Source organism: Crinia signifera, chromosome 19 (genome assembly GCF_055691185.1).
Source record: "Crinia signifera chromosome 19, ASM5569118v1, whole genome shotgun sequence".
Taxonomy (NCBI): domain Eukaryota; kingdom Metazoa; phylum Chordata; class Amphibia; order Anura; family Myobatrachidae; genus Crinia; species Crinia signifera.
In genome coordinates this window covers 119,860,638-119,877,891 of record NC_139226.1, presented here as the reverse complement: position 1 = coordinate 119,877,891, position 17,254 = coordinate 119,860,638, and the positions used below count along the sequence as shown (strand labels likewise).

Sequence of the window (17,254 nt, the reverse complement as noted above, 5' to 3'; positions counted from 1 at the left end):
TTGTGAAACTGATACTTATATGCAAATATGAGTACAGAATGGAATTCTATTGCATTACTGTATATTCCAGGTAACACCCTCCTGTTAAAGTACAGGTAGTAGCTTTCAATACAGGAAGCAAAGCTCTTGAAATACTTAACTCTGGCAAACACATGCGTTCTGTCTCATGTACAGCAGTCACTGTAGTCATTTCACCTTACTGCCATGGCTGGTGGAGACAATGAGAGAACAGGCAACCTCACGCAGTTTACGAAAGAGGATTTTGAGAATGATTGGACCCCAATAGCTTTAGGTGGATTTGGTAAAGTTTACAAAGTGAGACACAAGAAATGGTGGTCGGTTTATGCAGTGAAATGTTCAACCTTATTCCATGGGGATCCTGAACTTGAAAGGTAAGGTCACCTGGGAAAGGCTGCCGTTAACTTGACACGTTTTACAAAAGTAGGCAAAACTGTTTACGCGCTCTGTGTTGTATTTACCACAACGCTGTCACCTAGCTGTGCTTAACCCTTTGTTAGCCAACAGCTCTGTGAGAGATGTGCAAAATGTACGCAAAAAAAATGTCATCGTCGCTCACATTTGTTATATAAATTCAAATAAAAAATGTGTTAAAAAAGATTATATTTCCTATATAAGGTAAATATTACAGATCATCGTGATGAATGTAAATGTTTGCTTGGCAATTTTCAAACCTATTTTGAAAAATTCACTCAAAGGGTTAATGTTGAAATCAACTACAGTATACACCTACTGTACCCATTTTTTAAATACTTACACCTCCAGTGTCCTGTGGCGAAAGCTGCGTAGATCGCCAGAAAAATGTCCATTGCGCTATATTCCCAGAAATTTGCTCATAAACGTTAGAGTCTGGGCCCTTTAATGCTCAGACTCTACAGCGCTGTGCTATTTCCGTTAGAGAAAAGGGGGCCCGTATACCCCTGCGTCTTAGTATCATGTACTAGGTACATAGGAAAAGTTATTTTGTTGTTGGTGTACAACTCCGATTAGATGTTGGCGAATGCGCTGGTCTCCTTCAGTGAGATCCGTCTTAGTTGCTGCATACAGTATTTGACATGCTACAGCATTTAAGGGGCAGAGTAGGGTGTAACCAGGGCTTAAAGTGGTCACGGAGAGGTGGTGGAACTCCTTTCTCCTGCCATCAAACACCCCCCCCAATTAGGCGAACTGGGGCCAGTGCCAGGGTTTTTGGCACCCCCTGCAAACTATAAGTTTATGCCCTACCTCCCATTCTTTATGAAGGGACAGTGGTCATACAATTGTACCCCCAATTTAAATTATTTTACATAGTAGCACAATCTCATTCACATTACACCACATGTAGTGCCCCTTACTCACTTTTTCATGTTACGCTGCACAGTAGTACTCTGTATACATGTATGCAGCACAATAGCGTTTCTTATACACAATGCCAACAAAAGTACAGCCCCTTACACATGTTGCCCACAGCAATAGTACCTTGTGACAGCTTGAAATCACATATGCTCTGCCAGAAAAGAAAGCTGTTGGAATTATTGTGCAGGGCTGTGGTGGAGCTGGAACTAGTTCCCCCTACCATTAGAGGTGGTGGAACTCAGTTCCCCCCAGTTCCCCCTCACTTTAACTCCTGGGTGTGACCAGGATCAGTTTAGAAAAAAAAGATCTTGAGAACCGGACCTTCTGGCCACTGCTGAGCATTTCCGTTGCTTATTTGAGTAAGCTGAGGCTTATTCACAGGGATGATGGCTGCAACCATCTGATCCGATGCTAAGATCCTTGAAATTAGTAATAATAATTATTATCCCTTTAGAATGTAAGCTCTAACCAGCAGGACCCGTTTCCATCATGTCCTTTTTTTTCTGTTACCGAACCATCTTTGATGGCACCAAATCCTGTGGTTTTCTTCCACGCTGATACTAATTCCAGTATCCTCTGCTGATGAGGCTATGCTTATGTACCCTGTACCTGTCCTCGATTGTATTCACCGTTTCGCTTATTCATTCGCTTATTCATTTATGTACGCCATATGAATAAAGGATAATAATAATTATAATAATAATACTATTAATTTAAATAACATAATCATAAACCATAGAACTCTAAAATTGGATTCAAACACAGAATCAAAGAATGAAGTTTACTCCAAACATAGGGCCTTAATCTAGTTCACTCTTTCTGACAAAATACTTCTTAGATGGACAAAACCATGTGCACTGCAGGTGGGGCAGATATAACATGTGCAGAGAGAGTTAGATTTGGGTGGGGTTTTACTTCAAAGTGAGATCTATATTGCAGTGTAAAAATAAAGCAGCCAGTATTTACCCTGCACAGAAACAAAATAACTCAACCAAATCTAATTCTCTCTGCACATGTTACATCTGCCCCCCTGCAGTGCACATGGTTTTGTCCATCTAAGAAGGATTTTGTCAGAAAGAGTGAACTAGAATAAGGCCCATAGTGTATACTGATGTAGTGAGATTACAAACGAGAAAGTGCTGTTTTGGGTTATCAATGCCTGTTATGCAGCAATGCAGGTTTGGAGTAATTACTGTAGGTCGCTTCAGTTTAGTATAAGAATAAAAAATGTTGATAATCAGGAGGATGGCTTGTGAATATCACAAGTGTGCCTAATGAGATGAATGTTTAGGAGTATATTTACTAACGTGCGGGTGTTACGGCATCCATGCTTACCCTCATGGAACTCCCGGAAGGCTCTCGAAAGTCGTGTGCCCCCCCCCCCCCCGGAAAGTAGGGCAAGTCGCCCACATCCTCCTAAACCCCCCGCAACCCCCTCAGCCACAGGCAGACCTAAAATGATGCAAACATCACTATTTTTATGTACATTAGCCCCATTCCATAGACTCATGAATCGTGTAATTTGGCTGGATGGGGCAGAGCTTGACATCAGCATCTGTCTCTCCCCCCCCCCCCCCCCCCCAAACTGTACATCAGCATCTCCTCTCCAGACATCACCCAGAGAGGAATATAAAAAAGTAGGTAAGCATGGTGTACAGTGGTGGTTCTCGCTATTATCTTATTATCCTCTAGAAGATGCTCAATAAATAAGTAGAATCTGATTGTTGCTACGGGCAACATCTCCACTTCTGTAAACTCACAGTTTAGTAATATGCCTCTTAGCATTTAATTAATGAGTATGGATAAAAGACATAGGTTTTAAGCATAGCAGAGGGGTTGATGATGGATATATTTTCAAGTGAATGTAGAAATGCTTGTTAAAGCAGTCTTGTTACTGTGGAGGATGAGTGGGGCACATACTCTGCACTTACCTGCAAACTACAGAGGCCCCACTCGCCCATAACAGTGAGGAACTGAGCAAAAAAGTGTGATGCCACAGTGGAAATAACCATTGATTACATTACCCTGCCTATGGAAAACATCCATTTCCCCTATGTGAGGGGGGGCATTATATGCAGGGCCACCGACAGGGGGGTGCCAGGGATACAACTGTCCTGGTGGCACAGCACCCCCACACCCGCACAAATGCCCCCACCCGGCGCCGGTGGCCAGGCTCGCACAATACACAGTGCAACCTGCAGAGCTGGGGTTTAGCGTCATACAGATGAATCGCCAGCAACACGGCGCTCCATCTGACTGAGGCGTGCGTGCGTCCCCCACGCACGTGCGTCTCAGTATCCGGGCGGCGGGGCGGTGAGGCGGACGCAATACTGTCCGCCTCCCGCTCGAGGGGGCTGGGGGGGACCCGAGGAGGGGGCGGGGGGTGCGGTTGCCCGGTGTGGGCACCGGGCGACCGAGGGCAGCACCGTCGGAAGGGGACCTTGAGCGCGCCCGTCCCCTTCCGGCATACAGATGGCGCGGGGCAGGGGATGGCGGCTGGCATCGCCATCCCCTGGACAGATGAATCCCGCTCCATCTGTACGCTGGCAGCAGGAACGAGCAGCAGCCGGCTATTAGCGTGGGGGGGGGGGGCAGCCCGGAGAGCAGCTACTCCTCCCCTCTGCCCCATCCTCCCTCCCCTAAATCCGTGCCTGGCACAGGGCAAGGCGGCCCCTCATGTGAAGTATCTCCCTGTGAAGCAATCTCAGAAATGCAAAGCAATTACAGAAATGCCATTGCTTTGCATTTCTTAAACTGGCCATGCATCTAAAGATTTATTTTCTAATCTGGCTGGTTGGAACAAAAATCTATTAAGATCTGAATGACACATGTGGTATTGTGTTTTATTTGCCAATTGTTTCAACATGACGAAATGCTGAACAATAAATGTACTTTTATAATATGCAAAACTTCAATAAAAACGTTTAAAAAAAAAAACCATCTGAATGACTTCCAGCATTTCTAAGCCAATGGTCAACTGTCATTTGCTCCCATGCAGTATTGGATTTTTGTTCCACCCAGCCAGATCAGACAATAAATGTTTTGACGTACTGTATGGCCATCTTAAGGTAGACCCCTGATTGCGTAGCTTGGTTGCAAAGGCATATGCAAGGCCATCTCTCACTGGCTGCGTGCATAGGCGTGCGTAGCCCATTGTTTTAGGGGGTGCACCATGGGTGTGTCCATCACCGCCTTCTGGGCGTGTCTAGAAACTCTTATTGGGCATCAATGCACACAAAATACAAGGTGACTTATTTGTGTATATGCACTTCAGAATGAATCATACCCCTTAAATACACTAGAAATCTTGACAGTGCGCGCCAAAGGCGCACTGCAAAAAATTACACTGTAATGCCCATTCCATATAATGCCACATACTGTAATGCCCATTTCACATAATGCCAAACACCATAATGCCCATCACACATTAATCCCATCTCACATAATGCCACACACCATAATGCTCATTCCACATACTGACACACACCTTAATGCCCATCAAGCATAATACCACCTACCATAATGCCAATGAAACATTATGCCACCCCCACTGTAATGCCCAGTACACATCATTCCACCCACTGTAATATTGTTGCAGAGGGTACTTACATGCTTATTGCCAAGGGGACCTGCATGCTTGCTGCCAAGTTGTTCGTTGCCCAGGGGGTTCATTTTTAAAAAGTAATCTTCCTCCACCTAGGATGAACACTACCTGCAGCTGGCTCCTTCTCAGTGTGGCACAATTGCAGGCAGAACTTGCTGGTCACGGGGAGGTGAGGTGACCTGACTCAGAGCAGGTGGGAGACCAGGTGGATGGGAGGTGGTATGGAGAAGGTGGGAGACCAGGCGGGCGAGAGGTGAGATGGAGAATGTGGGAGAACAGGCGGGCGGGAGGTGGGATAGAGCAGGTAGGAGACCAGACGGGCGGGAGGTGGGACGCAGCGGGTGTGTGCACTGTGCGCCGTGACGTCTAAAGGTCAGAGCGGGGCCGGGGGGGCTGACATTATAGAGCCAAGCGAGGCAGCGCCGTAGGACCATCCACGCAGCAGCAACACCCTTTATGTCCCCAGCCGCCATGATCTGTTTGGCGGGCTGGAGACCCACGGCGGCAGGCAAGTCATGCAGCAGTCCTGACCGCCGCTGGTGCTGCTGCTGAAAATTCAGTGTGCGTGCAATACTGTGGGGGGTACCGGGTCATTAGGAGGTGCCTGTGCACCCCTGGCACCCCCCATGCGCACGCCTATGGCTGCGTGTGATGTCACACAGCCACGTGAACTGTCCTAAAAGCGGTCTGGACAGGCCTGCATTGTCCACACTGTGCCGTCACTAAGACTGTGGTCGCATCCTTCTGGAATGTGACAACAGTTTGAGACTTTGCGAATGCACGCTGTGTGCGCAGTGCATGCGCAGAAGTGCAATTATCACCTATTAACGATATTCGCACTTCACTGTTCATACATTCTTATGTACAGTAAGTGGCTGGTAGAATTAATGACCAGCTTTAATGGATGTTTACAGATATTTTCAAACAGAGGCGTCACATGCAGTATTCTTTTATTGTTTTTTAATAATAATAATATTAATAATAATAATAATAATAATAATATATAAGGAAGGGGAGAACAGAAGACTCTTTGTTGGGGCAGTACTTGGATGTAAAGAAGTTTAATTTAAAGAGCATGGGTGAGATTTAATAGGATGAGAGAATCAGAAAGTGAGAGATTTGGTAAGAAATCTCCAGTTTTTTTAAAGCGGCAATCATCTACACTGCAAAACCAGTTTGATTTTGCACTATAAATGATTGCGGCTTTAAAAAACTGGAGATTTCTTACCAAATCTCTCACTTTCTGAAACTCTCATCCTATTAAATCCCACCCCAAATACCCATGGGCAGGATAAGTTAGATATTGCTACTAGCAGTAGTCATAATAAAACTTTATTAAGAAAAACGGAACTGACACACAAGACCACAAAATGTAAATTTAAATTTAAAATATGATTGTCAATTCAAGTATAATATGGGAAGGAAAAAAAAGTATAAATATTCTTTTTTAAAAATCAAGACAGAAGTTCATTAAATTAAAATACACCTTGAAATGGCAAAAGGTGGCAGCATATAGGTTAGTTAAATGTTAAATAACATTTAATTTTGATGGAAGGACGGCAGCAATCACTTGACATAATTAATGATATTTTTTTTTTACTATAAAAGCATACTGAGTGACAGCTGACAAGAGGGGAAAGTAAAGAAAATAATATCATTTAAATTATTGATTTACTTAATTCTTGTTACATAGGGCCAGATGTATCACGCTTCAAAAAGTGAGATAAAATGGAGAGTGATAAACAGCCAGCTAATCAGCTCCTACCTGTCATTTTTTTAAACCCAGCCTCTAACATGGCAGGTAGGAGCTGATTGGCTGGCTGTTTATCACTCTCCATTTTATCACTTTTTGTAGCTTGATACATCTGGCTCTTAGTGTTCATTGTGTTATGGATTTGTAAATATTAACAAGAAGGTAGGGGAGATTTCAGAGACAAGTGCTAATAGTGATATAATCTCAGAAACATTGGTAGCCAAAAGGTTGGAAAGGCTTGAGTCGCAGAGACATATGCTGTTGCAAGCACTTTATAAATTATACAAGTAAAATTATAATTGATAGTAATAACAGTCTTATTCAACAGGTTGCATATACCATGCTGAAATCAAAACCATATGCCCCACTTGGGACCAAGTGATTAGACATAAGCCTAAAACAGCGTGTTTCTTATACTGTACAGCACTGGTGGGGAACCTTTTTGTGCCAAGGGCCGTTTGTATGGGGAAAAAATCCTTCGGGGGCCATATGTAAAAATGTCTCTTACAAATTGTCCTGCTGCATCCGCCCCACACTCCGGCGGCTGCCGCTGAATAGGACTGACAGTCTCCGGCTGCTGTTGATTAAGAGGAATCTCGCGAGAACTACCGACCTCTCGCGAGAATTCCCCTGTACTTGACTCCCTGCAAAGCTGCCAGGTGGGTGGGAGGGCCACTCAGACCGGCTATGGGGGCCGCATGTGGCCCCTGGGCCTGAGGTTCCCCACCCCTGCTGTACAGTACTGCATATGTACTTTCTTTATGTTGATTTAGAAATTCAAGATTCAGAAATTGTACTTCTATGATACATTGAAATAAAAGGTGAGAAAGTCCTTTGCTAACCATTGTACCATCATGTTACCCTTTAGTTGACCTGAGATTTTCTATGTATGATCAAACGTCAAGTCACAGTGACCAGATGAATTCACTGACAATGACTTCACCAAGGCAAAAAAGAAAAACTTTTTTTTTTTTTACTGTAGATTATACATTCTTTCTGAGTCTACTTCCTTGTGTTGTAGAGGCTATGCAAATACAAATATCCAAACTCCACTTACTCTATTCTGCTATTGTTGTAAACCTTTTCAAGGTTCCATATCTGCCCTTAAACAGAAAAATTGATAACAATGCTAAGCGATATAAAACAGTACGGTTCATCTCTGAGAAATACACATAAGGTTTTATACCATATTCAAGTACTAATGACCCGCCCCAGCTTTGCACGGGAAGCACTAATTATCTATAGCCAGAAGACTTCTGGTGGATGACGAGGTTTTAGCAGATATATTTAGGTACAGTGCCGATGGTCAATCTGGTTCCGTTGCACAACTTTGGTGCGTTTAAGTTGCGAATAAGCATCACTGGTGATCCAACCTTCAATGTTGTGGCATTCCGGGTGGTTCCAATGAATTCAAAAATTCAATTGGATAATTGACGGCTTGTTCTTCGTCCATTATTGTGTCGATCTATTTGTATTTGCTCATTGAGCTTGTTGACATCATCATTTTTTCGGTCCCAAAATTGCACGTTCACACAGCCAATCCGGATTTTTGTAGTTGGTTTTTAGATTTGAGAATACGTTGTTGACAACGGCTTGAATATTCAGAAGTTCGGCGGGAACGAAATCTCATTAGTGGCGCAATCAATTAATTGCTAAACCCCCCTCAAAAAAAATTCTGTTGATCTGCTCGCTACCAAGCTTCACAGGATCACCAGCTGGGCTAATCTGAAGATTGCCTGAAAATTTCATCAAAATCGGTCAGGCCATTTTGGAGTCCATAGGGAACATACACACATCGATTTATTTATATATATATATATATATATATATATATATATATATATATAATATATGACGGGCCCCTTGGGGTCCAATCAGGGCACTCACCAAACGATTTGTGAAAAATAGTAATTTAATACATCACCAAATGAAGTAGTGGACCGTAGTCCTAGTCGACGTTTCGGCCGTAGACCGGCCTTTGTCAAGACAACAGCAGTGCAGAGTAACAGTGCGACAGGGAAGACAGGGAAGTATATATATACTGCAATAAATAAGTGGCACTCTGAGGCTTGTTCAATGGTGAAGAAACAGGAATATTTATTCCTAGTGCAGGGAAAACGTTTCGGAGCACGGAGGCCCCGTCGTCAGTTCAGGTAATGCACAGTGAAAAAACATATACAGTGTGTTATATAGGAGACTTACCCGCCCCCGGAGCGTCCCGTTCGTGTCCTCCTCCTGTGGCTTCTGGGCTGGCGCCGTCTCTGTGACGTCACTGGCGCAGGTTCGATGGTCGCGATGGACCATCGAACCTGCGCCAGTGACGTCACAGAGACGGCGCCAACCCGGAAGCCACAGGAGGAGGACACGAACGGGACGCTCCGGGGACGGGTAAGTCTCCTATATAACACACTGTATATGTTTTTTCACTGTGCATTACCTGAACTGACGACGGGGCCTCCGTGCTCCGAAACGTTTTCCCTGCACTAGGAATAAATATTCCTGTTTCTTCACCATTAAACAAGCCTCCGAGTGCCACTTATTTGTTGCAGTATACTACCTAAGGACACCCCTTTTGAAAGAGGGCACCGGAGCAAGCTACTGTGGCATCCACTTTCAGACCTGAGTGCCGGCCTCATTGTTGTATATATATATATATATATATATATATATATATATATATATATATATATATATATATATATATATACGGGGAAGAACGAGGCGGCACTCGAAGTCGTGTAAAAAATCTATTAAAAAAAAAAAACATATATATATATATATATATTTCGGCAGAGTCCGCACTGAAGTTGACCATCTCAATGAGGGGGGTGCTCCTACAGATGCCTAAACATCAAAGTATATCGGAGGTGAAAAAAGGGCACTCACCATATTAAAAGCAATTTTAGGTTTTATTCCATGAAAATAGAAAAAGCTGACATACCATCGACGTAACGTGACGTACCATGACGGTTGTTGTAAACTCAAGCTGTATCAAATCCTGATGATGGTCTTTTGTAAGACCGAAACGTCATGTTACGTCGATGGTATGTCAACTTTTTCTATTTTCATGGAATAAAACCTAAAATTGCTTTTAATATGGTGAGTGCCCTTTTTTCACCTCCGATATATATATATATATATATATATATATATATATATATATATATATATATATATATATATATATATAAGTCCGACGGCGGATGTCACTCAGATAATAAGAAATGAAACAGACAACTGTCTTTAAAGCCAACGTTTCAGGGCTGTGGCCCTTTTATCAAGACTTTTGACAAGTCTTGATAAAAGGGCCACAGCCCTGAAACGTTGGCTTTAAAGACAGTTGTCTGTTTCATTTCTTATTATCTGAGTGACATCCGCCGTCGGACTTATACATTGAATATTTGGATGAGCACCAGAACCGCTGTTAACTGTACAGCAGAGTGCCGGTCGTTTTGGACTATATATATATATATATATATATATATATATATATATATATATATATATATATATATATATATATATATGCAGTAGATATGGCAGTAAAGTGTGTAAATTGCATTAATGAGGGACACTGCAACTGATGTCTTTTGGAAAGTGTTACAATTTGTTGCAGTAATGTTAACAGTCATAGGTGATATATTATTGTAAGGCTTAGCTGACTAGTGAAAGGATTAGGAAATCTTATTTAATGTGATGAAAAATGATGATTCATAATTAAAAATAAACTATATTAGCACCCAGCAATACATAGCACCCAATGAAACATTAGTGTAATCACAATGCAGATACTGTACAGTCATTAAGAAGGCGGAGTAACTTTTTATAAGATTGCATTTCACAATGACATCACTGAGATGATTCATGACCACATATTGCATATATGAGGCACTTGTCTAATTGTGCCTTGATAACTTACAATTTTCTGTAGATTTATTTTATCAGTGTGCCAATGTTCTGGGATCCTACAGTACCTATCAGTGTGCCAATGTTTTGAGATCCTACGGGGTAAATTTACTACAATGGGAGTTCTATTGAAGATGGGATGTTGTTCACAGAAACAAATCAAATTCTACTTATTAATAATTTAGCACATTCTAGAAGATAATAGATAGAATCTGATTCCCATCTTCAATAGAACTCCCATCTTAGTAAATTTACCTCTACTGTATGTGTCAGCAGTGTGCCAATGTTCTGGGATCCTGCGTATCCGTGTGCCATAGTTCTGGGGTCCTATGTGCCAGTGTGCCAATGTTCTGGTGTCCTACGTGTCCTACGTGTCAGTGTGCCAATGTTATGGTATCCTACATGTCAGTGTGCCAAAGTTCTGGGGTCCTATGTGTCAGTGTGCCAATGTTCTGGTACCCTACGTGTCAGTGTGCCAATGTTATGGTATCCTACGGGTCAGTGTGCCAATGTTCTGGTATCCTACGGGTCAGTGTGCCAATGTTCTGGTATCCTACGGGTCAGTGTGCCAATGTTCTGGTATCCTACGGGTCAGTGTGCCAATGTTCTGGTATCCTACGGGTCAGTGTGCCAATGTTCTGGTTTCCTGCATGACAGTACGCCAATGTTCTGGGATCCTATGTGTCTGTGTGACAATCTTCTGGAATCCTATGTGTCAGTGTGCCAATGTTCTGGTATCCTACATGTCAGTGTGCCAATTTTCTGGTTTCCTACAAGCCAGTGTGCCAATGTTCTGGTATCCTACATGTCAGTGTGCCAATGTTCTGGTATCCTATGTGTCAGTGTGCCAATGTTCTGGCATCCAACATGTGGGTGTGCCAATGTTCTAGTATCCTACGTCCCAGTGTGCCAATGTTCTAGTATCCTACGTCCCAGTATGCCAATGTTCTGGTATCCTATGTGTTAGTGCACCAATGTTCTAGTATCCTACGTCCCAGTATGCCAATATTCTGGTATCCTATGTGTCAGTGTGCCAATGTTCTGGTATCCTATGTGTCAGTGTGCTAATGTTCTGGTATCCTACGTGCCAAGGTGCCAATGTTCTGTGATCCTACATGTCAGTGTGCCAATGTTCTGGGATCCTATGTGTCAGTGTGCAAATGTTCTGGTATTCTACATGTCGGTGTGCCAATATTCAGGTGTCCTATGTGCCAGTGTGCCAATGTTCTTGGATCCTACATGTCAGTGAGCTAATGTTCTGGGATCATATGTGTCAGTGTGCCAGTGTTCTAGCATCCTAAGTGTCAGTGTGCCAATGTTCTAGTGTCCTATGTGCCATTGTGCCAATGTTCTGGTATCCTACATGTCGGTGTGCTAATGTTCTGGGGTCCTATGTGTCAGTGTGCTAATGTTCTGGTACCCTACGTGTCAGTGTGCCAATGTTCTAGTATCCTACATGTCAGTGTACCAATCTTCTGGTGTACTACGTGCCAATGTGCTAATGTTCAGGCATCCTACATGTCAGTGTGCCAATGTTCTGGGACCACTATCAAACTGAAGGAAGGATTTAGAAATGACAGGTCTTCAATTGAAATATCAGGCTGCACAGTGAACTAGGACAAGGTTCACACCCTAGGGGAAAAAGGTGTTTAAATACTGTATATGTTATCATTCTAATGTATTATGTGGTACTTTTAATGTGATATTAAGTAAACAATGTTATTGCTGCTACTTGGTCCTGTAGATTATTTTGAATGCTCACGAAAAACCTCTGCCACAAAGGGAAATCCTGAATCCCACTGGTGATTTTTCTATAACAACAATGAGAACAAGCACATTATAGTGCAAAGTATCTGTTAAAAAGTTTTATTCTTTGACACACACACTTGGAAAAAAAATAACATACCACAGATGGCGGTATAAAAAAAACGTGAATGTAACAGCATAATATTTGTGCTACATGCACACAAACAGGGAGGAGCTGGTGTCACTTGCACACACGAAAAATCATTTCCTTACGATGCTAGGCCACGTCCCTACGCATTTCATCATAGACTTTATCAGAGGGCTGGCCTAGCGTCTGTCCCTCGCCTCTATATAGTGATTGCCGAAGGGCAATTAATGTCAACAGCTGATCTCTTCCGCCACATAACATACACTTCTCATCATACCAAACTATTTTGGGGAGTTTACATTGATCTGCCACTCTGACATTAGACATTATGAAGTGCCACAGAGCTTATATAAAATATATAAAATGGCGTTGTCTCTGACCAAAGGATTTGCCGTGTGAGCAAGTGACATTGGCTCTTGCTTGTATGTGCGGGTAGCACAAGTCGGTACTTGTGGAGTATCACGGCTCCCACGATGGGCATCGCACAGGAAAAAATCGCATTGCATGCGATTTTTTACAGAAAAGCATCCAAATGCATTGAAATTAGTATCAAACATGTTCAATGGCCCCCAAATGTCATTTTTGAGGCTGTACCACCCCCACTATCAACGCGAACCCGAAGCGTGGCGAGCGCAGCGAGCCCGCTAGGGGCGGCGGTACGCGTTCTACGACATTTTCATACCCCCACTATCCACGTCGGCGTGGAGTTGAGAACAGAAAGTGTGGCGAGCGCAGCGAGCCACCGAGCCCGAAGCGTGTCGAGCGAAGCGAGCCCAGCGAGGGGACACGAATACCTTCACAGGTATCCGCGTCCCCTCGCGGCTTCACAGGTGTCCGCGTCCCCTCGCCACACTTTCTATTCTCAACTCCACGCCGACGTGGATAGTGGGGGTATGAAAAGGTCGTAGGACGCGTACCGCCGCCCCTCGCGGGCTCGCTGTGCTCGCCACGCTTCGGGTTCGCGTTGATGGTGGGGGTGGTACAGCCTCAAAAATGACATTTGGGGGCCATTGAACATGTTTGATACTAATTTCAATGCATTTGGATGCTTTTCTGGTAAAAAAAAAAACGCATGCGATGCGATCGATTTTGTAAAAAAAAATTGATTAAAACTGCAAAAATCGCATCCAATCGCATGCCATCGCATGCCACTATATATGGCATGCGATGGCATGCGATGGGAGCCGTGAAAGTACACAAGTACCCACAAGTCTTATGCTGTTACATTCACGTTTTTTTATACCGCCATCTGTGCTACATTATTCTTTTCCCAAGTGTGTGTGTCCAAGAATAAAACTTTTTAACAAATACTTTGCACTATGAAGCGCTTGTTCTTATTGTTGTTATAGAAAAATCACCTGTACAATTCAGGATTGCCCTTTGGGGCAGAGAATAAAGCAGCCGGGTTGATTGCTGTAACCTAACACTTAAGTTTCAGTTATATTCATTATATATTTTGCGCATTATATGTGTTTTATATATATTAATAATAAAAATATATATAAATGATACTTGATTTGAAGGGACGCCAGTAGGTACCAACTTTGTTTAGATATGCAGCGTATAATGTAAGTGCGTTTGTGTGTCTCCATTATGCCACAAGTTCCTACAACATTGGTTAATGAGACTCTTTATTTTCTTATATGTTCGTTCAATAAAATTGCACTTTGTGTAGGCAGCAACAATTAGTTATTCAAACAGCTTTACTTTTGACCTGGACTTGTAACAATATAATAATTGACTTGCATATAATTAAAATTCTCTTTATAGGATCATAAAGCACCCTTTTATAATGCACAATTAAATCTTTATATAGTGTTTAATATGTTTTTACTTAACTGAGAGAACATAATTCTTAGTATTTGTGGTTTTAGAATAAAAATAGGGATATCTTTATAAGAGTATTGATCATGACTCAGTGAAGTATCTTAACCCTAGTGAAACAATGGCTGCTATCTGAAAAGCATCTCTTATGCAGAATGTGACCTGCTGGATGATTTACATTATATTAAGTATAGTCTTATATTCCGTTACAAAGTTACATAGAACAACCGCAAAAAGACAATGATACACAGAGGTAAACTCCTATAATTGTTAGTTGTACAGTCAGGGGCGTAACTAGAACTTGGCGGGCCCCATAGCAAATATTGAAAGCCCCCCCCCCATGGAGAGAGAGAGAGTGGCAGGAAGTGAGAGACTGTTAGAGAGGAAGTGTCATGGAGTTAGAGAAGGAGAAAGCTGGAGAGAGAGTCACAGAGAAAACAATGTAGTCTGGATTAGAGAGATTGTCAGAGAGGAAGGGTCAGGGAGAGAGAGTCAGGGAGAGACAGTGTCAGAGAGAGCCGGAGAGAAAATGAGAGCGTGTCAGAGCGAGAGAGATGCACACACTGTCAGAGAGATACCACTTGCAGGCAGAGGGCATCTTGCAAATGCAGCAGAGAACAAGGGAGAGGCGGGCATATGCAGGACATATGTGGGGTCATCAGCAGGGCAGCAAGGGGAAGTCAGGCTCTGCTGGCACACGCTGAGGAGTATGGGCAGGCTGTGACATGCGGGGGTCAGCAGGACAGCAAGGGGGAGGCAGGTTCTTCAGCCACAGCTGGAGAGCAGAGGGGCAGGAACATGGGGATGGGCATCAGCAGTTCAGCAAGGAGGGAGGTCAGGCTCTGCAGACACATTCTGGAGAGCAGTGGAGGGGGCAGGCTGTAACATGTGGGGGAAGTGGAGGTATCATCTGGGCAGCAAGAGGGGGGAATGCTCAGCATACACAAGCAGGGGGGCCTCAGCAGGCAAGGGAAGCAATGCGCCTGTGCTTCTGACTCGCGCATGTGCCTACCCCGGCACTCCCCACCGCCTGCCTGCCTTTACTTGTTGATGTGGTTGATCACAGGCAGCTTCCCCGATGCCAGCTTCTTCTTCCACCGGGTTACACACCACAGGTTCTGCAGCACCATGAGAGGAGGAGGAGACTGTCGGGACTGCAGTGTGCAGGGCTGACTGCCAGCAAGCCCCGGCAAATAGAAAACAGAGAAGGCAGCTGCGGTACTGCCGAGCGCCGATCATGTATGTATTCTGGCTCCTTCCCTGCCAGCCATGACCTCGGTTGGTGCTGTATTATCAATGAAAAACAAAGTATATTAATCCAAAAGTGTGCAGGGGATTGCCTGCTGGGCCCTTGTGCCCTCCCAAGCCTCAGGCTCCATAGCAGTTGCACCCCCTGCACTCTCCATAATTATGCCACTGTGTTTGCTTAGAGCTACAGTTCCCATGCCATTTCACCCTTGTTTGCATAAAGTCCTACCCAGTGCACTCAATCCTGTAAGGAGGACAATGAGGATTGCCAAAAAACAAGCCACTCTCAACGTTTAACCCCGTGCCAGCCGCTCACCCTATTCAATGTTTTGGGGGAATCCTTGCTTTCAAAGGACGATGAGGATTCACCCAAATGGCGAGGCTCGCTACCAATGCAGGGAGCCCATGTAAAAACCCAGCGAGGTGGAAATGGCATGTGCAGGGGGTCAGCAATCAGCACTGCACACCATCACAGCTCGCAAAAGAGCATGGAATACTGCCCAATAACTCAAATAAGTAACTCTTCTTTTACCTTTGTTCAAAGTACAATCATCCATTCTAGGGAGACCTAGATACAATAAGACTGGTACTGCATACTTTGGGAACCACAGGAATACATGTAAGGGTGGCAGTTTTCAATTATTCTTACTGTGAGAAAGACATTCCTTCCTAATAACAAATATTGTAGTTAGCATCTAGGGACCAATTATCCTAAAACAGGGACGCATTAACAGAGGAGGGGACCTATATGCAGGCTCTGAGTGGGCCCCCTCCTCTCCGTTGTTACATAGACTCTGGCATTGAGCTAGAGTTTACTGTGCATGCACATGTCTCTGGAAATATGGCGCCCGTCATGTTCTGGAGACAAAATTAAGCTCTGCACATGTGCAGCGGCTGTTTTGGCGGTGATTTTAACCATGATTGCAACAATCGGCGTGGGACTGCAGAGAGGTGAGTATTAAAATATGGGTGCAGTGTGTGAGGTGTGGGACCCTCTGGGATCAGGGGCCCAGGGCCAACGCCACCACTAGGCAGGACTATGCATTTGCCTAGGGCGCCGGCCACTGGAGGGTGGTACTGAGCCACCGAGGTACCATAGAGAGGTACCTGAAAGCAGGGAGCGGGGAGCAGGTGAGTATGTAATCCTCCTCCCTCTCCCCTCCCTGACCCCCATCCCACCCGTTAATTAACGCCACCCGCTCCCCACTGGGGGGATTTCAGTGCGGCAGTATCGCCTGCACACCCCCCCCCCCGTGCTGCATCGCAGTATCGCAACCCCTGCCCGCCGGGGGGGGGGTGCGGACGATACTGCGATGTGGCACAGGGGGGGGGGGTGCGGGGGGGGTTTGCCTAGGGCGGGCGGGGGCTTGCACCGGCCCTGCAGGGGCCCATGTACACCACATACATTGCACCCATTATAGAAATGCCCATGTCCTAATAATGCAATATACAGTATTAGTTATAGGTCGAAATACAAAAACAACTAATCTGCATTTAAATAGAGTTATTGATTTGGTTATGCCCGCTTTCATGGGTGTACCATTGTGACTAATAAATATAAATTAAACTAACATAAACTTTTGAAAACATTCAGTGACAATCGATGCTTTACTCCACTTTTCAAAAATAACCTTGCCTTGGAACGTGGGGTGAACTGGAGGGCTGTTCAGCA

At 44.1% G+C, this 17,254-nt stretch overlaps 1 protein-coding gene across 1 annotated transcript in view; it reads left to right on the top strand.

Annotated features, from left to right (window-relative positions):
* The first annotated feature begins 204 nt into the window (after positions 1-204).
* The window catches only part of ANKK1 (ankyrin repeat and kinase domain containing 1), a 104,711-nt gene continuing 87,661 nt past the window's right edge, over positions 205-17,254 (top strand). Inside the window, 1 exon segment of the mRNA XM_083161560.1 lies at positions 205-392. Coding sequence (XP_083017686.1) covers positions 205-392 — 188 coding nt within the window.